Source organism: Protomyctophum parallelum, assembly GCF_964188405.1.
Source record: "Protomyctophum parallelum genome assembly, chromosome: 10".
Lineage (NCBI taxonomy): Eukaryota > Metazoa > Chordata > Actinopteri > Myctophiformes > Myctophidae > Protomyctophum > Protomyctophum parallelum.
Window position 1 is genome coordinate 20,204,631 of NC_139704.1, and position 25,723 is coordinate 20,230,353.

The 25,723-nt window shown below is 44.1% G+C and overlaps 1 protein-coding gene across 19 annotated transcripts in view; it reads right to left on the reverse strand.

Moving 5' to 3' along the window:
- Window positions 1-25,723, reverse strand: part of LOC310866120 (neurexin-1a) — a gene marked incomplete at its 5' end in the record, with an annotated part of 455,952 nt that overhangs the window by 269,512 nt on the left and 160,717 nt on the right. For all 19 annotated transcript variants that reach the window (XM_083775482.1, XM_083775497.1, XM_083775483.1 and 16 more), the window contains one exon: window positions 15,014-15,397. In XM_083775482.1, the coding sequence (XP_083631608.1) occupies window positions 15,014-15,397 (384 nt within the window). The remainder of the gene's footprint in view (window positions 1-15,013; window positions 15,398-25,723) is intronic.

A 25,723-nucleotide genomic window follows, 5' to 3' on the forward strand; every position in this document is an offset into this window, starting at 1 on the left:
CATTTTTGGTCAAAACAGCGTTTCTTTGACGGCACAGAGCCAATGCTGTGTAGGTTCCCAGAGCTCCAGTCTGGATTCAGATTGCCAATAAGGAAGGCCCCGCTCCGTGTAGTTTCCAAATTTAGGTCTACAGCGAAATGACCGGAAATTGCGGCTTTTCAAAATAAGAGCTCAAATAAAAGAAATGCTGTTGTGAATTAGGTCCTAATTTTTCAATAAATGATAGCAGTCAATGGGTTACAGTAATGGAAATAAATCATCCAGCAATATAGAACCGAAGTCTGACATTACTGCCACTATCGGTAGGAGTAAATTTTTTCCATTGAAAATACAATGAGGTCTCAATAGCATCGTGGCTTTTAAGGGCTGTGTTCCAGAATAAACAAATTAGCCTGTAATCTATATATAAAAGATAGGAAGCATCAACGTACAGCTAAAATTACCAATTCATCCAACGTTTCATAAATACAGTACATTTTCTCCAAGCACAATACTAAGCCCTGTGGAATTTCATATAGAAAACATATTTCCATGACCCAGGGAATAACGGAGTCACGTCAGGACTTTAAAACTTTGATACAATATGAATGATTGTCTTCAGCAGTGAGTCTCCCTACATGTACTATATGCTTTCAATCTTTGTCCAGTACACCTCTGATGAAGTTCAAACAAGACCGAAACGTCATGTTTTTAACTTTTCGTTTTAATAAACGGGTTTAACCCATTTAGACCTGAGGTCGATTCTACAAAATGTCTTCTAATTCATTAAATCCTGTTTTCTGAAAAACCTATGTTTCTATATCAGTGGTTCTCAAACTATTTCATGTCAAGGACCCCTGGAATTTATGAAATTTGCCACGACCCCCATCTGAAAATATGTTGTTCGGGGGACCCTCCAGAAGCAAAGATTTGACATTCCCTCTGAAATATATTCAAAGATTCGTGCCACATTTTCACAATTTTTCAAAAATCTACAAGATAAGTATAACATAATGCTTAAAACACCAAAAGGGGTTCCTATCCTGAATGGGTTAAATACAAGTACAGAGCAATAACAAAAATAATTCTGTCCAGCAGCAATACAAAATATATATTTTTAATTGCTTTCAGAGGGAATGACTTTATAAGCAAGATCAAATCTGAAATCACAGTAGTGTTGTGTTCAGTGGGCCTAAACAAATCAGGTCACAACAAGGCAGCTGTCCATCTGATGACCAGTTTGAAAGAATATTCAATCAGCTTGGGAAAAGGAATGAGAGTCCAATGATGTCCCAAAAAGAAAACATGTCGCACCAGAGCCGACTCAACAGGTCCCTGGCACCAACCCCCCAAGGAGACAGTGGTCAACCCTCAACAGTTCCACCACCGCCCACGGCCCCTGCTTGGCCAGCCTTCACAAATGGGGCAGCAGCGCACGCCCACTGTAGTGTGTGCTTGCTTGCGGAGAGGAGGATTAGTCACCCTCCATACAGCAGACCGGGAGGCAGCTTTTAGCATTCGCATAAGCAGTGATTCTTTTTTAGAAATCTGCATTTGCACCAAGCACCACACCATACAGTAGTACTAGAAAAGGTGCACTCGCTGGAGTGCAACTCTTCGCCAGGAGGCATGCCCCAATAATAACAATTTCTGTCTCTCTCTCCCTTTCTATTGTCCCCGTTTGTAAATAGTCAAACATAGTGCTTTCTTTGATGTGGTTGGTTGATCAAATAAGGGAACTTGGACTACAGGATGCAATACAAATTGGAAACTTTGCAAAACAAGCCACGAGTTATGTGCGCACACAACTGCATCCATGCACATGCGTCATAGGTGCACGGGATATGTCATGTTTATAAATGTATGATGGTGTTAATCAGATCATCAGATGTAGGCTTGCTTGTCTCCCTCTTTTTGTTGCTCTCTCTCTCTCTCTCTCTCTCTCTCTCTCTGTCTAGATTCTCTATGTAAGAAGGTGTTGTGTCCTATGGTCCTATGTTTATTATCATGTATTATAATGCCTATACACAAGACGTAACAATAAAAGGCCACATTGAACCTTGGAACACCTCTCTGTCTCTCTTTTGCACCCGTTTCAACTTTCAAGGTTATTAACACTAGTGATGCACCGAAAGGGAAATTCTTGGCCGGAACCGATTACCGAATATAGGAAACAGCTGGCCGAAAACCGAATGCCGAATATCCGAATATGATTCAGTGATACATTTTCTGCCGAAACCGAATAGGCCGAAAAAGCATTTTTTGCCATTTTCTGCCGAATATTTTCTGCAGAAGAATATTCGGTGCATCACTAATTAACACCAATCTCTTGGATGGAGCTCCCACCACTGTCAACATGACCAGCAGTGGTGGAAAAAATACGTTTTGTATTTGTTTGTATCAATACCGCAATGTTACAAGTAAAAGTCCGGATTCAAAATGTACTTGAGTAAAAGTACAAAAATATTGTCATAAAAATGTACTTAAAAGTACGAAAAAAGTATACCTGGCTGAAGTGGTTAATGTATGTTTTCCTTATCTTTTTTTAGGTTTTCTGAGCCCAAAAAAAACTGAACTTTTAACATTCAGTAGATTTTCTGTGGTCTGGGGTTTTCTGACTCAAACAAGTGTTCTGATTTTCCTATGGGCTGTGATGTAAGAGTCCACAAATCCCAAATATGACATAACAATTTGCCAGCAGATGTCACTGTTGAGGGATTTTGCCTGTTTTCATTGCAGCTCAAAAGGCTTCAGAACACAGAGAAAAACCCCAGAGCACAGAAAAGCCACTGAATGTTCAAAGTTCAGATTGTGTGGGTGTAATTGAGGTCATATTACCTAAAAGAAAAACGAATGATAATGATAAATGATAATTAATGTCAACCTCTATCTCTTTCCTTTCCCTATAGGCGTACAAAACAAAGAGACCTGTAGAATATTATTACCGCCCACACCGAGCAATCACCAATTTGCATACTGGCAAAAACAGATCCTCAGATGAAAGACCGTGCCACAACACTACTCCATACTGCCCTGCACCTGCATTGAGATTAAGTCATAGATGAACTACAGTTTGGATATCAACATCGAAGTCGACCTCCAGAATCAACACCGAGCAAACGGTAATAGGCCTGAACATTAAAGGCCTTTTGCAACCGGATCTTATTTTAATGATGTTTGGGAGACAAGAAACACTTTCCTGGGTTTTCTTATGTGGGCAATATCTATGTGATTTTGTTTTTATTTTATTAAATATGTTTATTAATTTAATTATACGACATGGTATTCTCGAAACAATTATTCACATTTCCATCCACACAAATGGCAGCACAAACACTAATGGCAGCACAAACACTAAAACAAAAGGATCATTGTCTATAAATACAAAAAAACATTACATTACATACAATTAAACAAACATATACAAAGTTGTCCCCATCAAAGTAGTGTTTAGATATTTTAGTATTTGAAAGTGTCTGTGATGTCATGGACACTGGTCTCACTGCTGGATTACTACAATGACCATAATGCTTTGCTGCACTCACCCACTCACCCCACCTTGTGGAGAATGAGAGGGCTGTCTACCGCTGCAGTTCATTGGAACGACGTGTGCCCATTGAAGGCAGCAAGTCAAGTGGAAGTGCATGCCATAGGGAAGCGCTGAAGGCACGCTGCGTCGCTGCCCAAGTTACGTCACTCATGCGACTCCTCCATGTCTCTCTCGCTGTCACTCAACTGACTACTGGCCAATCACAGCGCGTCTTTTCCGGGACTGCCATTACGCGCTCTTGCTTCCGCTATGCTTCGCAAGGAATCTCTGGAAAATTTGCCTTCAATTTTGACACATGCCTCAGCGCCGGAAGAGCAGTCTACCATTATATGTCTTACTGAGATGTAGTGCACGAAGGAAGTGAGACCAGTGTCCATGACATCACTGGCACTTTGAAATATTACACACATAAAAAAAAACAGGAAAGTGTTTGTCTCCCAAACATCATTAAAATAAGATCTGGTTGCAAAAGGGGTGAAGTGGCCCTTTTAACAGAAAGACAGCATACAGGAGAGACAACAACCTGACACAGTGGTGCCAGAAGAACAACATCTCTCTCCATGTTGACTTGACTAAGGAGATGACCAAGGAAATGACCAAGGAGATGACCATGGACTACAGGGAGCACACCATAGAGTTATAAAGGATAGAGGGCGGACAGCCCCACCCCCCTGATATTCATTTCAATGGAAGTTGCTTAGTGGTGTTTTGAAGCACCCGGAATAACGCTCTACTTCCGCAAACAAAATTTTGGTGGTCAAATGCGGAAGTGCAAACGAGCGCTCAATGTTGAACTTGTTAATGGTAAATGCATGCGTGCTCTGACCACTACGTGTTGCGGCTTCAACGTTGGCCAGCCTTCCTGGGGGCTTGGAGCAGACCCATTGCCATCAATGGGTGTGCTGTAGAGAGAGTCAGAAAAAGTTCCTTTGCGTTCACATCAGCCCCCCAGGGGATGAGCACACCGGTCATGTGCCAAAGAAAAAAAAACTCAGGGCAGGCGGCTGTAAGAATGTCGGGAATGGGGCCCAAGATCCTACAGGCCTTCTACAGAGGCAGCACTGATATGAGGGCATCCTCCTGACATCCTGCATCACTGCACTGGCCTCAACCGCAAAGTGCTGCACAGGGACAGCCCCAAGCTTCAGTGGATGTGAGCTTCCATCCATCCAGGATGTATGCAGTGAGTACACCATACAGAATGTCAGTAAAGCCCAGTAGATTAACGCACGTGCGCGCACACACACACACACACACACACACACACACACACACACACACACACACACACACACACACACACACACACACACACACACACACACACACACACACACACACACACACACACACACACACACACACACACACACACACACACACACACACAATGCATTGATATAGTCTATTTGTTTGATCTCTTTAATGTGAGTGGCAAATTAAAATGAGTTTAACATTGTTTAATGCAATCCGATAGGACTTTTCTGTTTTTTTCTTTTGTTTTTTTTTATTATTTTTTGAGGCCAACGTCTGGCTTTCAAACATTTTAATTGGAATGCATTGGGCCTCAATTTCCCAGAACCCCTTTGCATGCCAGTGTGACGGATGTTTTTCCGATGACGTAATCAAAACACGAGTATTAAAAAAACGTATTAAAAGGAGTGTTAAGCAGTGACGTCATGTGGCAGCCACTGTGGGCGGCACTGGTCGCTCGTCACTTCACAGTCACACAAGTGTGATTTTTATTAATTTCTTATTCTCTGCTGTAAGTGCATTGACGGATTCTGTCTAAACTGCCATAAATAAGAAATGCTCCGATACACATGGAAATATGGAGACTGACATGTGAGGGAATCATTATCTAATGCAAAGTGAGCACCTGTCAAAAATTCAATCGTGGAACCCCAGTTGTGTTTAATATCGAACTAAATTGAGAGAATTGAAGCTGTTCTCCTCCCGTCATCCCAACAGGAGGCTGTCAGAGAGGAGGTGAAGCATACCAGAGTAAACCAGGCATTCATTTTTGCTCTCGCAAAGCACAATTGTTTTGCGTTTTATACGAGAAAACAAGGAGCAAAATTGGGGGACCTGCTTTTCAGCGGCGTAACAAATGCACTACTAACAAGGGGGCAGAGGGATGGCAAACGACTCAGTGAGTTCTTCCTCGATCGGCGCGCATGCAGGCTCTGTAGGAAGGGAGAAGCTGTCATTTGCATGTCACAGTATTGTGACGTCCCGCAGGCAGCACCGGGCCGAATCCAATTCAAATCTTTGCAGGAAAACAATTGCCAAAGGGTTTAGGAAAATGTATGTTCAACATTCATAATAAACAGGACGAAATTGCTCAGAGACATCATGCATAATTCAGAGAGGGCTCATGTCCTCTTTGCTGCAGTCCTCCTTTGAATATCTTAGGGCAGAGACAGCCAAAGAAACAGAGTCACTGGCTAGTCTAAATGGGTGAAAAAAGCCTGCCAACCCAAGGGGATTTCCTGGAGACGTGGAAAGCATTCCCTGCGCATAGTATCCTTCTGACCACTGCCCGAGTCTAATGCTGCGAGCATGCATGCAGCCACTCATCGGGGGATATGATCTGAAACCCAGCCAGACAATATGAACCAGAGCGTGTCTCTTCACAGAGTGACAGACTAAAGTCAGAGAGCAATAAAAAAAATCAGACCCGTCTGAAGTGAGTGGTGCTGTTGGGGTGTCTGACGATTGGTTGTCTGACTATTTGCTGTCAGACTAATAATTGGTTGTCAGACTATTGGTTGTCAGACTATTGGCTGTCGGACTATTGGTTATCGGCTCTCAGCTTCCCACTCTCAGCTTCTCAAAAAACTCAGCTTCCCATCATGCACCTGTGCAGTGTGAAGCTCAACAGCGCCACTTTGTCACCTGTTGGTACCCTAAACATACAGACATAGTAACCCTAAACAGACGGACATAGGGACACACATTGCTGTTCATTGGAGTAGATGCACCACTCAAAAATGATCTGTTTAAAATAAAGATTTTGCGTTACAGGTGAACAACCTTGCAATGCTTCCTTTTCAACGGCATATTGCTCCTAGCAGAGAGCCGTCTAGAAGAGTGTTCAACCGTATATGTACTGTATGAAATGCATGTCTCCCAAATGTGTTTGTTCTTTTTTATCCGTCCATCGTCATCTCATCTTGCAAACCAAATATATTATTTTATTTTATTTTGTATTCCTCCATATTTTGGAAGACTGACAATATCAATATGATGTCAGAGATTCACAGGGAAGCCATACCACTAGATCCCATCTGGTTTGTAAGGGTGATTAGGGTTGTCCCGATCCGATCATGTGATTGGAAATCGGGGCCGATCACGTCATTTTCAAATGATCGGAATCGGATCGGGAGCAAAAAACGTGATCAGTATCAATCAGTATCAATATTATCGCCATATCATGATATTATAGACTGGATATTGTCTGTGATTTTGGATGTTGTACTATTGTGATATAGCATAAGTGTTCTATAAAAAGATATCGGTTCGGGAAAAATCGGTATCGGCATATACTCAAAATCAATTGATCGTAATCGGATCTGGAGAAAAACAACATGATCGGGACATCACTGGTGACTACTGAAGGAGACCAATTGAAAACAACAACAACCAAACAAAACAATATCATTGTCTCCACCAGGCCGAAGGCATGTGGGGAGAGTATGTTTTGCACTCCGTCCGTCCGTGTGTCCGTCCGTGTGTGTGTCCGTCCGTGTGTCCGTCCGTCCGTCCGTGAGCAGCTAATCTCGGCCACCGTTAACCCGGTCGATGCCACATTTTGCACACACACTCCCTGGATTCCAACGATGAACCTCTGCCCCAAACTTTCCAGAACGGCCTGTTATAGCGCCACCAGGAGGCCGCTTTGTGCAAAAAAAGTTTTTGCACAGTACACCTACAGATTTTGTCCAAACATCACGCAAATTGGTACACAGTCTCTCTAGAGCCATTCAACGAAACCGGTCTTTCAGATTTCTCAGACTCCATCCTGATTGGTTAAGATTGGCTTCCAAAGTTCCCAGGAGTGCTCAGTTTCAAACAAAATGCTGCAAATCATGAACACATCGCGTGATTTCCGTGAAATTGTGCACCCACATTCCCACTAGGCCGAGGACGAAATGCCACATGAACAATTTCAACTCAGACTCAAGGTGGCGCTATAACTGGCCGAAAAGTGTTTTTACCTCTAACTGCACGGATCTGTGGATAACTTTGTATGCCAACTCCCTAGAGGCCAAGGAAAAACCTTTGCCTGGAATTTTTCACATCTGCTCTTTATAGCGCCACCAGGAGGCCGACATATGTAAAACACATTTTCTATTATTACTCCTTCAGATTTTATCCAAATTTCACGCAAATCGGTATACACTATCTCCATAGTCATGTGATCAACACGGAGCGCCACCATTTCCCATCTTCCATCCTGATTGGCTAAGATTGGCTTCCAAAGCTCACACGATTCGTCCATTTCGAAAAAAGGCCACAAATCACAAACACAGTGTGCAATTTCCGTTAAATTATACACGCACATTTTCACTAGGCCGAGGACGACATGCCACAATTTTTTCCTCAAAATCAGCCTCACGGTGGCGCTATAACAGGCCAATTCCTGTTTTTAGCTATAACTGCATCGATCTGTATACAACTTATGTATGCACACATGGAAAAACATTGTACCTGCATCCCTCCAACACGAACCTCCGGCCCAAATCTTCCTCAACAGCCTGTTATAGCGCCACCATGAGGCCACAACCTGACCTGCCCTGGTGGAGACCTGTGCCGATTGGCACTTTGTCTAGTTACAGTATGTGTTGCATATATATGCAACACAGATATGCATCACAGCCCAGAAGATTCTCCGGTGAAAATGAATAGGGACGGACAGACTTTGTTCTCGAAGTCAAGTTTTTTTGTATACTCCGATAAGCTAGCGTTATTGTGCCTTCATAACATTAACAGCTGTGTGCTCACATCCCCAGAACAAATCACCCACAGCACGCTCAGTAAACTAAAGTATATCTTTCAGTCAATTCTCTATACATCTGTGTGGCACCGAGTCTAGGGAGTGAGCCAAACCATTCTCTCTATAATTTCCACTAGTGTAGGGATTTCTTAATACCGACTAAACCATTCTCTTCTGTCAACATGTATGCAAAACATGTTCCGGGAGTGTTAACAATTCAGCAGTATTCCCCTTAAAAGCATTTCACAATTATACAATAGCATTCTGCAGCTCGTGGCAAATTGCGTCATGCTCTAAAAAGCATCAAATGTGCCTCAAATAACCAATTCACTACACTTACACAATGTACTGCACATTCAAATATACAGTTACATGTTGGGAGATTTGAGAAATGGCATTCTAGTGCTGCTGTGGATGCTGTGCATAATGCCTTGGGAGTTCATGGAAATCTAATTACTGGAGGCTTCAGGGTTCAATACAAACTTCTGTAATGAAGTCTGACCTAAATGCACCATTACAATACCATGGAGTCATGCAGATTACATCACCCAGCTCAAACCACAGCTGATAATGGAACGCATCACATGCCGTGTGTGTGTGACCTAAATAGAGAAGAGGCAAAGGTAGCAAATAAAGGAAGGCAAGCTGTCAAAACGAAGCATTTCCTAAAGTGTGTTTATGTGAGTGTGAATGCAAGCCTGCATTATGTACAGTGGTGGTGGTGAACAAAGTACTTATCCATAGCACTTGAGTCAAAGTATAGATACACCTGGTCAAATATTACTATACTACAAGTGAAAGTTGATTTTCACTCTCAAAAGTATTCAAAAGTACAAAGTAGAACTACATTTTCGTTTTAATATCATTGTCGCGATGCAATGTGTTACGAGCTTGTAGATCTGCTATTTTCACTGCATGTGAAATAAGGTATAAAATAGCTCAAGACTCTATAGCTGATTACTTAGGTTAGGACCCGCCACAGTGGTGTCTTTGACTTCTGCCTTCTCCCTGAAGCCGACCCTTGTTATATATTCTCCGACTATGCTTGTCACGATGACTAAGCCAGTTAGATCTATCCATATATGATTCTACGAGTCATCTATCTGATATCAGCACTATACGTAGGTCGGCTCGGGCCAAATATAGGGATTGTCATACTAGACCTGTCATATGTCATATAGCCCAACGTCCTAGTCAGATATCCCCATATATGGGGACTAAATATCCAATAAGCAACTACTCAGATTCAACAACATGACTGGAAGTGAGAGTCTTCGTTACAAAGGCGTAAGTGATTAATTCATAATATACTTTTTCCCTTCCTAGATATATAGTGGAGTCAAAAGTGGTACAATATCTGTTAGTATGTAACAAATTCTCAAGTAAAGTACAGACAAAAGATTGATTTAAGTATAAGTATAGTACTCAAGTAAACATACTTTGTTACTGTCTACCACTGTGATGTCCACTGCAAGTACTATACAGATTATGTATGTGGTATACTTTCACTGTCCAGTGTCCACCACTGTAATGTACACTGCAAGTACTACAGGTATGTGGTGTGCATGCGTGCATGCGTGCGTGCATGCGTGTGTGTGTGTGTGTGTGTGTGTGTGTGTGTGTGTGTGTGTGTGTGTGTGTGTGTGTGTGTGTGTGTGTGTGTGTGTGTGTGTGTATGCGTGCATACGTGCGTGCATGCGTGCGTGCGTGCGTCTGCCGGGTCTCTGGACGCTGATCTTGGGTGTGCATGTTTATTGATCGAGCGTTCGAGACGACATCACCCTTGCTTCTCTCCTTCATCCATCTGTGTGGGGCCGCAAGTGTCCTTCCGTACAGAAGCCGTGCACTTGCTGACAGCGTCGGCAGGCCCCAGCATGTCATCTCTCATTAGGGACTATGTGTTGTGTGCATGTGCTGCGATGCACCCAACGTTATAACCCAGCCATCTGGGAGACCCACCTCAGCCTTACGCTCCAAGACTAATATTTGGGCTAATTAGCAACTGGAGGAACAACGAGGAGGTGGAGGACATTTGGGATGCAAGGTGGGAGAGGGAAAGGGTGGATCGCTTTGTCTGCTTAATTAAAATCTCTGAAAAAAGGAGGGGAGAATGGCTGCACGGTGCTCCTCTTCCTCAACCCCCGCCTCCCGTTCCTAATTTATCTTCCTCTCCCTCTGCCTTTCGACCATATGCAGTAGCTGTGTTTTGCCACCGGGTGGTACACCATGCATTGATAAGTGAGGGCCGGGCTAATTCCTCTGACAGGCTCCTCCAGCCTGCTGGTGGTGCCTGCGCCGCCATACGTCCTAACAGCAGCGCCGAGGCAATCTGGAACCATCAAAACAGCTGGCAGCCTGCCGAGGAACATATACCCGCGTATACCAGTGCTTCCACTCACATCTCCCCGGCCGCCGACACCACCAGTCTCATTCTCGGGACCGGAGACACTGGCTGAGATGAAAGCGGTCGGACAGGCAGAGGGAGACAGACAGATGGGGCCAGGAAGGAGTGCATGTGCGCGCGAGTGCATGCACGTGCGTGCACGACACTGCACGTGCGTGCGTATGTGGAATGGTTAACTAATGGTAAAAAGCTTGACTTAGTAAACTGGTATAGAGTTGTCTCTATACTAACTTTGACCACTTTTTTCTGTCTCTATCAAATGTCTTTGAACTGCTATGCTGGGGTTCAAGTGGTTAATTTGGAAATGTTGAGGGGGTGGTGTTAAAGGGGAGGGGGGGGGGGGGGGAGTCATACAGGCGGAGACCTCACTTTCATAATCTGTCACACCTGCCGCGACTGACGCAATACGCACGTCCTTTGAAAAGCTCTCCATCGTGCATTTGACTGATCTCTGCCTTTTTGTTTACTTTTTGGATTAAGTCAGTATGGATTAGACTCCGCTCATGAGTGAATTCATGAATGTGAGCGCGCTCACTGCTAGATGGGGCAATTAGCCACGCTCCCTAAAGTGAGAAGCTCTAACGCCCCCTCTACCCCCACTCAACCTCACTCATGCAAAATGCTCTTATTTCAGTGTCCTCATTAGCTGAGAGCGGAAGCGCATATGGGGGGGGGCATATTTTTCACAGAAGCACAAGCTACCGGTGGAACCTCTGAAGGATGGTGATTTCACGAAAGGTGTTTTTAAACTAGTATTGGTCGATGGGGATTTTATTTGGAAATTCAGTGTGCCGTCGTGTTACATGAATGTCTAATTTAGCAGTTACTACACAAGTTATTATTCTCACTAAGGCATGAGCCTGTTATGAACAGTAGACATTTTTATCCATACAAAGAGAGCTATTTCATCTTGAACGCAAACAACTGCCAGCGTAATGGGCAACGTTAAAGATTAACCCAGTGGTTCCCAATGTGATAGTTTGGAACCAAATGGACCATTACGGGTCTGTAACTCAGAGAGTGTACAAACGGAACGAAACCAAATGGACCCGTCTCAGAGTTAAATTAACATTAATTTTACAATATAAATTTGGTGTCCCAGAGATGAATATGGCATCAAATGGGGGTCCGTAGACTAATGCATGTCAAACTGGGGGTCCGTGAAATTTACTGTTTTTTACTGCTAGAGCCGTAAAAATCTTCTCTGGGGGTCCGCGGGCTAATTAGTGTCAATTAATTTGGGGGTCCTTGACATGAAAAAGTTTGGGAACCACTGGCTTAACCAATGAGCCAGTAAACCACTTTAATACTGTGTTGTGAGCTTGTAGATTTGCTATTTTCTTTTCTTTTCCACCGCCTATAAAATGACCTGCCCCAAACTGGGACACTAGGCTGTGGTTAATGATGCCCCAGTATCAGCACGTCAACAAAGTGAACAAACATGGTGAGACCGGTGTGTAGCATAATATATACGTTAGCAATATTATTGTCCAACGATGACAGAATGCATAATGTCTGGTACAGTAATGATATCAAAGTCAACTGGGTAAACATGCAGACAGAAAGGCCCTGGGGCTAAAGACATTGACTACTTACAGGCTTAGCTTTTAGAACAGCTAGCTAAGGTTGTGATTGGCTTAAGTCTCAATCAAAGAGGTCGCGAGAGGTCTTTCTTTTCTCCAAACCTGTCTAGTTAATGCTGAGTGGGCAAAGCACCAGGCGTTGATCATGCTGAGCTTTGCATTCACTTAAACATACATTGCTTGGAGTGCAGTGCTTTGATTGAAGCTACTACCTTTACAGAGGTGGAAAAAGCACTCAAATGTAAAACATACTGCAATGTAGATGTACTACTTAAAAGTCCCGCATTCAAAATGTACTTGAGTAAAAGTACAAAAAGTATCTGCATCAAAATGTACTTAAAGTACCAAAGTAGAAATGGCGCAGAATGTTTTCAAATGTGTAAACTGTCAAAAAATATTTTGAAAATAGCAGATAAGCTCACAAGCTCACGGATTGTGAGCTTGTAGATCGGCTATTTTCAAATGGCCGAAATGTATAAGTGTTTAATGTATGTTTTGTAATAATAATCAAAATCGACAAAGTAACTCAAGTTTTCAAATGAATGTAGTGGAGTAAAAGAACAATATTTGCCTCTGAAATGTAGTGGAGTAGAAGTAAAAGTACAGACTATTTGACATACTCAAGAAAAATACAAATACCTCAAAATTGTACTTTAGTACAGTACTTAAGTAAATGTACTTAACTACACCACTGTACATTTATCTGCAGAACAGAATAGGAAAACAAGATGGCCAAAGAGTGTTGAAGAAGACAGAAGGAAGCCTCTCATGCTCAGCGAGCAGACACTGGAACATTAAGGATCACAATTACAGTAAAACGGTCGCATCAGCAGTAAAGTGAGAAACCCAGTGGCAAAACAGGCCGTCACCGAGAAAGTCTCAGCAAATGGGTCTGACTGCACTTTCACAGACAAAATGCACAAGCACAATATTTAGTTAAACCAGTCCTTCCTTCCTTCTATTGACCTTATGCAGAGCGCGGCCATCTTGCCAGCAAGGTGGTAACTAGATGCAACTTCACAGAATCACATTGACAGCCATCCAAACAGGAAAGGCCTCTCTAATTGTAAACAACGTCAAGTGTTTGTTTCATTAAAATCCACTTGTTATGAGCTACTTCCTGTCAAGAAATTACTTGCAGGTGATTTTTTTCCCCCTAAGTATTGGAGTTTGGAAGCACTCTTTTTTTAGTAAAGCAACATCCTGCTGCCGTGCCTCCTGCATTATGTGTTTTAGTAAAGTAACATCCTGCTGCCTCCTGCATTATGTGCAGATTCAACATCCTGCTGCCTCCTGCATTATGTGCAGATTCAACATCCTGCTGCCTCCTGCATAATGTGCAGATTAAAAACAGGTTCAGTGCAATCCAACGAGCACTCCCAAACTCTGACAAAAATAACATGCACGGAATTTATTGACAGGAAGTAGCTCGTAACATGTCAATGGCGGAATTTTATGAAACAAACACTTTGCAGATAGAAAGAGGATAATTCAAGCTTTCCGTACAGCTGCAATGTTGGTGAGTTTGACGTTGTCTAATACAATCAGATAGGACTTTTCTGTTTGGATGAATGGGCTGTCAATGTGAAGTTGCACCTAGTTAGCACCTTGCTGGCAAGGTCAATTGTGGCAAAACTGCAATTCGGAATTTTTTATGTCCTTCCCGAGATTTGGTATATCTTGCATGGGAGACCACATTTCTATCGCCTCTTAATATGATGCATATAGGTGTACATCTAGTACACCCATGCTAACATTTTGTTGACAGTCTAAAATTCTTTATTCACTGACACTTTTCTGTAGGCATTCAGACATAGTTTTTGGTCAATGGGTGGTTTCATGAGCCACATGCTAGCAGAAGACAGCCTCCTGAATCACAGGTTACCTTGCACTGTGGACGTGAGGAGTAAAGTCTTACATATGATGCCTTGGTTACCTGCCATCCAAGCCAGTCTAAGACCATCAAACTGGCCTTCCCCAAACCCTATCCACTGCATCTACAGTATATCTCTCTTCTTCATTATTAACCTGTCTCATATCTTTTCGCTCCTTCAGTTGATTCTTCCTCTAGACGTGTAGTGACTACTGTTCCATGATATTGTATTATCCAATGCAAAAAAAGACCACCCGAGAAGCTCTTCAGCAGCTCAACATGAAACGTAGTCCCTCCTCCCTCCAGGCATGCTAAATCTGCCGTGAGGACAATTACGAGCTTAAAACCCATTGAAGTCAATTATATTCACATTTACACAGTCCAATGCTTAATTTCCAAAAGACAAAGCAGAACAAGGTAACGGCTAATGATGCAGAGACATCAATGGAGCTGGCTAGGATTTAATCTGACGGACTGTAACATTTTCACACAAAGCAACCGGCGAGTCTACCAGATAAGGGAAATAACTAAAGGCAGCACTTTTTTTGTGTTCTCTCGCAGTCGGACAGCCTCATCACATTTACATTCAGAACTGGGTCAAACCAAAATGAAAATTGGGTCCTACCTCTCTCACAGGAGCGGCCCAGGTAGCCAGTTCCGGAGCAGTCGCACACATAGCGGTTCCAGCCCTCCCTGCAGAGCCCGTTGTTCTGACACGGGTTGCTCAGACACTGTTTGGGCGGCTCCTTAACGCAGGACGGCTTGACCCCGGTGGCCTTCTGCACCTCGGCCAGGCGCCGGACGTCCTTGCTCTGGCCATCGATGAACAGATCCCGGATGCAGCCCACGTAGCCGTAGTTTAGAAGCGCCGTCCACACTTCGGTGGGGAACACCAGGCCCAGCTTGTTCTCCGGAAGCCCCCCGAGGTAGAGATTGTCGTCCAGGTCCAGTATTTCACTCTCACCGGGCGCCGTGTAGGCCGTTCGGAGCGTGTTGATGGAGATTGTGCCTGGATATGGAGAAAGTAATGAATTTTTTTTAATTAAAGTTGGTTGTCAATGCTCAAGACATATTAAGTATATTAAGTGAGAAAACCAATCACTTGAGTGTAGCATAATTAAATCACTCAACACTGCAGTTGGCAATTTAAACAATGTAATATATGCATGGCACAAACATGCAAGTTCAAAACTTACTTTGATTTAGAATCAGGTTTGATAGACAAATTTGCTTAATTAACGTTATTCATCTGAACAGGGTCAAGATTTCCTTCATTTAGAATGATGGATGAGCATTGATAAAATACATTAATCACAGGTGTGCTAGTCTATTAGTAGCCTAATCTGTGATCCTTAAAGAGTATCCTCTCCGTTTTCCGTGGGTTTCCCGTAATAAATCTCCTTTATCTATACAGCAGTGGTCATGAAAAAGGAAAGAGTGGAGAAAGAAAAATCGTTGCCCTCTCCATCATTTCAGCCAACCGAACAAAAAAAACAAAACAAAAAAAAACAGCAACCACCAAAAACATAGTAGCCATCTTTCTGGACGTGATTAACGGAGTGCAGTTTTTTTTCCTTTCGCTCTGTCTCTCCCTGTGTTAGCTTCTCCAACACATAAACCTGCAATGAGAGTTAGTGTGTTTCCCCCTGCTGTGATTTATTGCTCTCATTCAGGTTTAATTCTCGATGTGGACCACGGTAAACAACGGAGGACATGACTGGACTGTAAAGCAACCGAAGGGAAGGCCTTACTGAGGGGCTCAGGCCCAGGTGATTAATTTGTGTATGGATCTGTTACTCTCAGCGCGGGAACCATTGTGGATCTTCAATTAATGGCGGGCTGCCTTTGCTTGCCCACGTCCCTGTCCGGCAATCTATATACCATAGTGCTAAAGCAGTCTGAGCCACTGTCTAGTGACTTTAGACAGGGTCTAATAATGGCATGGCGGGGACTGCCCATAAGTCCGAACTACGTGGACGGTTACGACTGAGGTTAGGGTTAGCAACCTACGTGGCCGGTTAAGACTGAGGTTATGGTTAACGACCTACGTGGACAGTTAAGACTGAGGTTAGGGTTAGCAACCTACGTGGTCGGTTAAGACAGAATAATGACATGGCACCGGCATGGCTTCCATGTGGCTCTCAGACATTAGGTTGCGAGTTTGACATCAGTTTTATATGATGTCTATGATGTCTCACAGTGGTGACGCCTATTTTTGGCAAAGCAATTTTGTGTAAAGAGTGCTTCAAACATACGTGTACTTTCTTGGCCTAACAAACTGGCAGTGTGCACAAGAAATGTGGCACTGATCAGTCCACTGGTTTCCAAGATAAGTATAGCCAGCGACAAACAAAAACACAGACACACTCAGAGACCAAATTCAAGATGGCGAAGTACAAAGTAACTACCACAACAGCACCACTTTTGCCCTTATTGCTGTTCCTTGGAGTGGCTGCACCACTCAAAAATGATGGTCGAACATGGAACTGAAATACTGAATAATTTTTTGGACAGCAGATGCATGCCACGGCCTGATAAGAAAGGGGCTAAGATCCCGGCTGCATTGGGGCAAAGGCTGGTTCTGTTTGTACGTAGAATAGAATAACAACTTTTAAGTTAGTTGCAAAATGTTAAACAAACGTCAAAACAACAAGATCCAGGTAATAAAGTAATAAAACGGGACCTTTTACATTTCATTGCGACCAAAGGTCGCAGTTAAATATGGAATCGTGCATTTCCCGTTAGTCAGTCAGTGTATCACTCAAAATCTCCATATATGGGGGTAAGCCCACATATATGGTGCCCAGGGCTTGTGACATCACGTGACATCATCAGGGATGATACTAAATCAGGGATGCAAATAATGCAAATGCAAATGTAAATGCAACCTGCTGTTGCAATTAAGACCATTATGGAGATCCCTGATGTCATCAATATTAGTATATGAATATATTTCAGAACCCTTTCTGACATTCCATATGTTGATCCTTCCCCATCCGTCCTTCCTCTTCGATGTCTCCCTTTTGACTGATATCTGTCCATTTAAACTCTAGACGCTTCTCGTCCTCAGGCGTCTTACTGGTTAGATTAAAGATGACACTAGCAATATATTACACTAGAATTTGGCGGCCGCTTTGCGGCCGCTCATCCCAGAGTTACTTTGCCGCGCACTATGGGAAGAAGGAAATTGCGGGAGTTGACTCCACATGTAGTAACGGATGGGTTATTAGTTATTATTATGTGTCCTTATTAGTGTAGTGTAGTGTAGTCAACACGTTATGGCTCATAGACACTGCCCGGTATTTGCTCCGATTATGCTGTCGGGGAGCATTTTTGGCGCTGGCCGACAAAACCCCTGATCTGACGTTACTGGTAGATCGTGATCTACCTTTTGGCCACCGCTTAACTCAAACTTTCTTGTCCCAGGGCACACTTTTCATAGCCTAAAAATCTCGGGGCACACCTAGATATACGGTTTGTGTACACTGTATATATACCGGTGTGTATATATAGTAAATATATATAGTAAATATATATATATTATATATATAATATATATATATATATAAATATATATATATAGAATATTAGTGGTGCATGACATGAAAATGTTTGAGAACCACTGCTCTAAAACAACATTGGACAATGATGTTTGACATGATTTAGCTTAGCACACAACAGCTAGGAGGATGCAGCAGGCTGATGCCGTCATGTTTAACAGTATTTTGCGCAATTTATGTCACCGAATTTATGGATATGGACTTATGGCTCCATCGCTGCCTCTTTCTTTAGTAGAAGTAGAAATTTAACGTGTTGCTGACTGTTTACCTCCCTCTCACACACGCGCGCACACACACACACAGCTGACGTCCTCTCCCACCGACGTCAGCTGTTCATTTATCTCCTTATTCATACACGCTTTGAGCTGAGAGAAGCTATAAAGCGCCTTTTAAATATGACAATGCTGTATATATATCAGCTGCACAGTTCAGGACAAAATAGGTTTGACAGCTTAAATCCGCGCGGCAGTGTTGTGTGTGCGTGGGACACGGGGTAGTGTTGTGTGTGTGTGTGTGTGTGTGTGTGTGTGTGTGCGTGCAATCAGAAGTACTGGCAGTAGCGAAATAACAAACGCGATCTGTCTAATCGTAGTAGTTAGGCACAAATTAAGTACTTTCTAAGAACCATGTTGATGTAACTAAGACATTCGCTGAGCGACCTATATTTTAAATTACAGCAGCCAAAGAGGGAGGGGGGGGTTGCGAACTGTTTTCATGCGCACATCTTTTCATTGGCTAGTTCGCTTGCGCCACGTGACAATTTCTCACTTGTTAATATAGATAATAAATGTCCTTATGTATTATATAAAAGTAATGTTCTTTTAATTTCAGATAATGTACTGTAGTATGGATCTGAAGTTGCTGTCGCTACACATCTAATTCCAAGAGTGTGAAAATGGAAACCAATTACAGGTCAATTTGGTTCCATCTGAGTTAAATTAACACTGTGGATTTTACTGTGCCCACATATACAGTAAATCCAATTAAACCTCACTATTATGCAGCTATATCCCTTTCAGCTGAACTCTATGTCAAGGTTAGGAAGCCCTCTAGCATTGTTGCTGTGAGAGACAGGCAAGGACCTGGTGCTCAATGATTAACCTGGCCCCGCTAACATGTTCCAGCCCTTTTTTTCAGGGTCCTGGCCCCAGGCATCTGTTCCAGCACCCTTCCTCCAACCACCCACTGCCGTACGTCTCTCTCTCCCTCTCTCCCTATCTCCCTCTCTCCTCTCTCTCTCTCTCTCTCTCTCTCTCTCTCTCTCTCTCTCTCTCTCTCTCTCTCTCTCTGGGCCCCAGCTGCTGTGACTTCCAAGCATTGCACATTTGGCAAGGGCCACCCGTCATGCAGCCAGAACAGCTCCCTTCAGGTTAGAGCTAACGAGCTCACTACATCAAACCCATTAGCGGGGAAAGTTTTCTCAGAGCGGGGCAGGTGCCCAGGTGAAGAATGAGCGCGAGGACGTGTGCGAGGGTGATCCATGGTGGAAATAACGTAAACCCACCCCATCACATGTGAATCTTCTCTAGACTATAGGCTGTAGTACTGAGTTGAAGGAGAAGGGGTTTATCTGCAGTGTGGAGGCGCTTTTAGAACGCACCCAGGAACAAGCCGAGTCATAGTCGTGTCGGGGACGGGGGAGCGCTGCTTTTGTTTCACTCAACATCCCACGATTCGTTCCACTCATTGTCCTCTGTACGTCAGTGAAGGGGGAGCTCTTGTTTTGTTCCACATTTTTGAAACACGCAATAACCATTTCCATCCATTATGGAGCCAACTGGGACGCTGTGCTCGTTGACGAACAATGCCATCGACAACTCAGTGCACTGCACTTACTTGCTCGGGCACGCCTCAAGACCTCGCTGTCACTGTGCCAGTCCGGTTTACTAAATTAGATTTACATTTAAATTCACAAATAATGCTATAGACAGGCCAATTCATGTTTAACTCTTTTTTTGCTACTAGCTGGCAGCATAATTGTAGTTAAGCTGTGCCATCGCCTGTGTCCACTTGCAGATATGGCAGCATTTACTCTGAAAGCCCCCCCCCACCCACCCCCCCCCCTCCGTTCCGTACAAAAACCGTGAGGAATAATGTTGCTTAATCTGGTCAAAACCACGGAGAGCTCCCTAGATTAGGAGATACGAGGCATTCTTTCTGAAGCCCGACACACACCGTCTGCGACCGCCGCGCGTACCGCCGCGGCACAGTATTGCCGCGCGCCATAGTCGCACGGCAACACCAACAGGACGCGGCGCGCTACCACGCGGCTGGGGAGTTTTGTTGACTATATTCCATTGACACACCCACGGATAGCCGGGTGGAGGCCGCGCGGCAACTCCTGGAAAATAGAACAGCGGAGCATCGGCGCGGCAGGCGAGGCGTGACCGCGCGCCAGCGCGCGTCGGACGCAGCCGGTGTGCGATAGGTCCATTGAAAATAATGGAGGCGGCTGTGTCCGCCGTGCGGCGACGAGCGGGGGACGCAGCCGGTGTGTGGTGGGCTTGAGCTGTAAACAGGGAAGTGAACGGCAACACGCATGTGCGATCAGCAAGGAGTATGGTGCAGAAGGAGAGGCCAACCCCCACCAAAAATAAAACAAAAAAAAACAGAATATTTTTCTATCGTTTGATATCAATGAAAAAGCGCTAGGTTGTGTGTACATGTCCTCGCAATCCATCGGTTGGATTAGCTATGACGTTTCCACACATCCTACAGTCTAAATGGGTTAAGTGGTTTCCTCCCCCCTGTAGCCCAATGAACACACTTACTGCAACCATTTACTATCATTAGCATTAGCGCACACTGTTTACCTGTCGCCAGAAACGTTTACATGTCGGGAGCGATTTGAGACAAAGTCACAAATGGCATCCGAACTTTGGATGGCTGAGGGTCACCAAGGACAGCTCTCCTAGATTCCCCGAGTTGTGGAGGTTTGAAAATCCTGCTTTGAACCGAGGTAAATGGAGGAGTTGGCTCAACCACTATATACACGGAGTATACAAAGGGGTACAAACATCCCATAGCTGGGGGGTACGAATATATTCGTACCTCGCAGAGACATAATTAAATTACTATATGGCTATTACGTATGAAAACGTGTTCCAATAGAATAAGCAATCCCTAAGCTTAGGGAAGGGTGGCGTCTGTATATTGGAGGGGAGCGCCTTCAGTCATATCATGTCACATACTTTGAAACATACATACACATGAACAGTCACTGTGACATGGCGTCCTCCCATCCCACGGCTGCTGCATGTGTGTGCGTGCTCAAGTCTTATCGCAGCGCAGATGTAAAGGGTTTTGAACTGGGAGGAAGGGAGGGTGCCGTGATGCCTGCAACGAGCACGTCTGACAACATCGATGTAAGTGGAAGATAAGAGAAGGATGTCAGCATCTTTCAGGCATCTGCTGCAGAGCGCTCCACTCACTTGTCACAGGCCTGTGAGGAAGTGTGTGTAAACATAGTCAAGCTATGTTAAGTCAGGAGCAGGAGGAGGCACTATACCATCCCACGGGGGGGGGGGGGCAAGCAGCATCACCAGGCTCGCGTCACGAGCAAATGCAAACACACAATGTATACATACATCTGCGTACGGGCTGGAACGTTATTTATAGCCTATACAAGGCACTGGAAAGTGTCTTTGTGACAGCTACAGTATAACATAAAAGAGGAAGGGACAAAACAAGATGGGAACACCAAGATATTAAAAGAAAAGTGTGTTAACGGAGATGAGAGAGGAGCTCATGATGACAGATAAGACCAGAGGGAAAAGAAAAGCTGATTATGGGACACAGAAGCAAATAATGTCTATGGAAGTAAAAAAATTAAGTCAGCAATAATGAACACAGTGAATAACAAACGATGATGATGATGACAATGCCGATAACAGTAACGATGACGATGATGAAGATCACAATCAAGATCTATAACGGCTGCTCGCCTCTTCCACTCCGCGCATGCACGTGCACGGCGCACCTGACCCGGAATCCCATCAACAGTTCTGTGGCCCAAAGGCGGGTGGCGGGTGTGTCTGACAACTCAGACCCCCCCCCCCCACACACACACACACACACACACACACACACACACACACACACACACACACACACACACACACACACACACACACACACACACACACACACACACACACACACACACACACACACACACACACACACACACACACACACACACACACACACACACACACACACACCGCATCAGCAGCCAGGCTTCTCTTGGCATGACGTCCCCTAACCCCACAAGCCCATCTCTACAACATGTTCGACGGTGGGGGATTACTACAATCCAGTTAGGGCGATACAGCCAAATCTCTCTATGTGATTGGATTCTCTGTAGATGGAGGTGTCGGTGTTCGGGCCGTAGGGGTGTAGGTTGCAGTGTGTACTCGTGTGTATGCGCATGCGCGTGTATGTGTGCGCGCGCGTGTGTGTGCGCACGGTACATGCACAGGGGTTGGGGAGGACGGCTGTGCACCATGTAATGTCTCTGATCAGTGACCCAGGGCATTCTTCGGGCCACATAACCCCACTTAAAAGCAGAGTGACTCTCATCGGCTCTAATGCATTGAGGCTGAGAGATGCTGGCTGAGAGAGAGAGAGAGAGCCGAGTCCCATTTAACCGGCTGCCTTCCTCAACCAAGAGCGGGTTAAACTGAAGGCGGAAGGAAGCAGATCATTATCCACCAGTGTCAATCTGAATTTCTGACTGAAGCATTGACTGCGATTAATGCATACAGCAGACACGAGGCGCGGATAATAACGACCGGCTTTGTTCCTTTTCTGCTGTGGTTTCTCTGGTGGTGAGTGACACGCTTGGCACTGTGTGTATGCATAAAACATCTGAGACCTGTGATGCGCGTCACATGCTTCACGGCTCACTTACTCCGGGGACAGTATACGGAGTGGTGGTGAATTCACTTTTTTATTTATAACATTATTTTTATTTTGAAAACTACTTTAATTCCATTGATTATTTAAAAAGGCTGAGCCTGAGCGTGCCAGTATGAATAACCAACACCACCCTGGGAACAACACAGCAGGAGAGAATGGGCTCTGTTTATGATCCACATACCATATACTCTTACAGGGCATAAAAAATGTTTTATGTCATAATAACAGGGAGCAGGCAGGCTCCACCAACATGAAAATAGATATTATGAATTGAAGATGCCACTTTAGGGCTTGACATTCATTACCTTTTAGAGGCACTTTGTGTTGCGGACACACAAATACATTTTAAATCAACTAACTGTAAGTTGCTTTTGGTGAATAGTATACGTTAATAGCCCTGGAATGTCTGTGATCTTACATACATTTCATGTATTCCAAATAGGCTACACACCTATAGATCGGTCCCCGTTAGCAGACTGACCTCGTCGGCATTTAGCTTTTATCACCGTGAGTGCACTCACCCAATAATTGATTCCCAAGACGTGGAGTTGTTTTGGTTTCATATCCATTTGAAAGTTCTGGCAGAAAACATGTATTTAATAAAATATCGAAAATATCTTTTCCACAAGCTGCACACGGACAACATTCTCTCCGGCGAGGGGCCAGAAATGAGTGCAGGACTGAACATATCAAAACGTCCTTTAGGAAGCACAAATGCATGAAGCAGACAAAATAGGTGGTGTGATCAATTACCCCACCACAATCGCACACTGTCAATTGTGTGCCCCATACGCTTGTGCTTCCGAAACATCGACTGTTCCCAAAGGAAGTTTTCATATTTTCAGTCCAGCTTTTCCTTGTGTAAAAAAATGGCAATATTTTACTTCACACACTTTATCTGCCAGAACTTTAAATGGATATGAAACTAGAGGACAATATCTGACTCCAAGTCTTAGGAATTCATTACTGGGTGAGTGCACACACAGTGCTACAACTTAGTTTAAATGCAGACGTGGTCAGTTTGCTAACCGTATTTGGCCGTGCATTTGGAATACATGAAATGTACAGTAGGGCTGTCAGAACGAATTTCATAATATGAAAGAAATTCGAATATTAAAAAATATATATATATTCGAAAGCTAAAATTGCTAAAATTGCCATTCGAATGGAGCTTTATTTATTTTATCCGCTCACTAAATTGAGTAACGAATCTACCGCTGTGAAATCTCCCCGGCCGCTTCCACTGTATGTGAAAACTGCACGTTCACGTCTCGAGCGAATGTGGGCCGGGTTCCGGACCCCGTGGCCTCGCGACCGTAATAGAGACGGCTTAGTGGCCCGGTGATAAATGAGCGGAGACTAGCCAGCTACACGAAGGTTACAAGGGCCCCGATTGCAAAGGCTGAGCACGCGGTCAAAAACGTCGAAATGTCTCGAAAATATTTTCGGAGGCTCGTGGCCTCGCGGTACCGCCGCTGACAAGCCCGCGGTTCCGTGGGTCCTGAGCGGGCCGACGAGGGCTACTCCGCATGGTCAAGCCCGTCGCGCAGAACCCAGGCGGTACCCCCGAAAAGTTCCGAAATGTCCGGAGGAGCGGCGGCGCTTAGAGTGACCGCAATGACATGACAATGTCCGTGGAAACACAAGCATTCGGTGCTAGGCCTGTCGTTTTACGTTTCACGTTCACTGTAAAATGCATTTGCACTATAGACAGACAACAATCTTACCGTGCTGAGTGCACTGTGCTGTGCTCAATAAAACAGTTTAAACGCTATTTTGTGCCGTGAAAACCATTACTTGCTGAAAGTACTGCTTTCAGTGCTTTGTCGTTTGGAAGGGGGGGCCCTCTAGTGGACAGAACGTGCATCGTATTATTATTATAGGCTAAATATGAGCTAAAATAAACAATGTAAATATTCGAATATTTTCGAAAATGACAAATAATGAAGCAATGAAATTCGAATTGGATTATAAAGGTGAACTGACAGCCCTAATGTACAGTATGTAAGATCACAGACATTCTCGTTGGCTGCTACTGTAGATGCGTTGCAGAAAAAGTGAAATCAAGTCAGTAAAATCTTAATGCACTTGTCCGGAGAGATGTATTACTTGTCCCAGACAACAGGACAAGCCTTAATGTCAATACTTTCAATCTGGCATACATCCGTTTTATTTAGAAAACATTTGTCTTGACTGGTGAAGACTTTTACGTTTATTGTCAATGTGTAATTACTGTGTAATGTTACTCGCAATGTGCTATGTGCAGCTTCAACTGTCAAATAATACAGCATGGCCCCAAGACATTTTCAGAAGCTACAGCACTAGTGGCCTAACAGCATTAGTCTCATAGTCTTAACGGCGTTAGATTGGAACATCTATTCCCCAGGAAGACAAGTTCTGCTCTGAGACTTGAGACAGAAGGCTAGTGACTGTCCCCATGTAATGTCCACACTTTGACACCGTGTGGAGTGTGTGGGTGACAGGCACGCCACAGATCTAATTACATGGGCTGTGACCACATTAAAGAGCCTCATAAAACCTATTGCTCCTCTTTGCTCCAGCACGGAGTGCAGAAACCTGCTACCTTCATATTTCAACTTCTTATGTTGTGGTTTTTCTTTTTCATGCCCTGTTTCGTCATACTAGTGTCACACAAAACTACAAAAAATAGCTAATCTACAAGCTCACAACGTGTCCCGTAACTCCCGTTGTGAGGCATTGTTGTGTAGTTAAGCTTATTTTGCTTGGATAGTGGTTAAAAAGGACCACTTCACCACTTTTCAACTCATCTTCATATAATTGGTCCTCACTAATGTTAAAATACCAAAAAAAATGTAATGGTGCATCCACTCCAT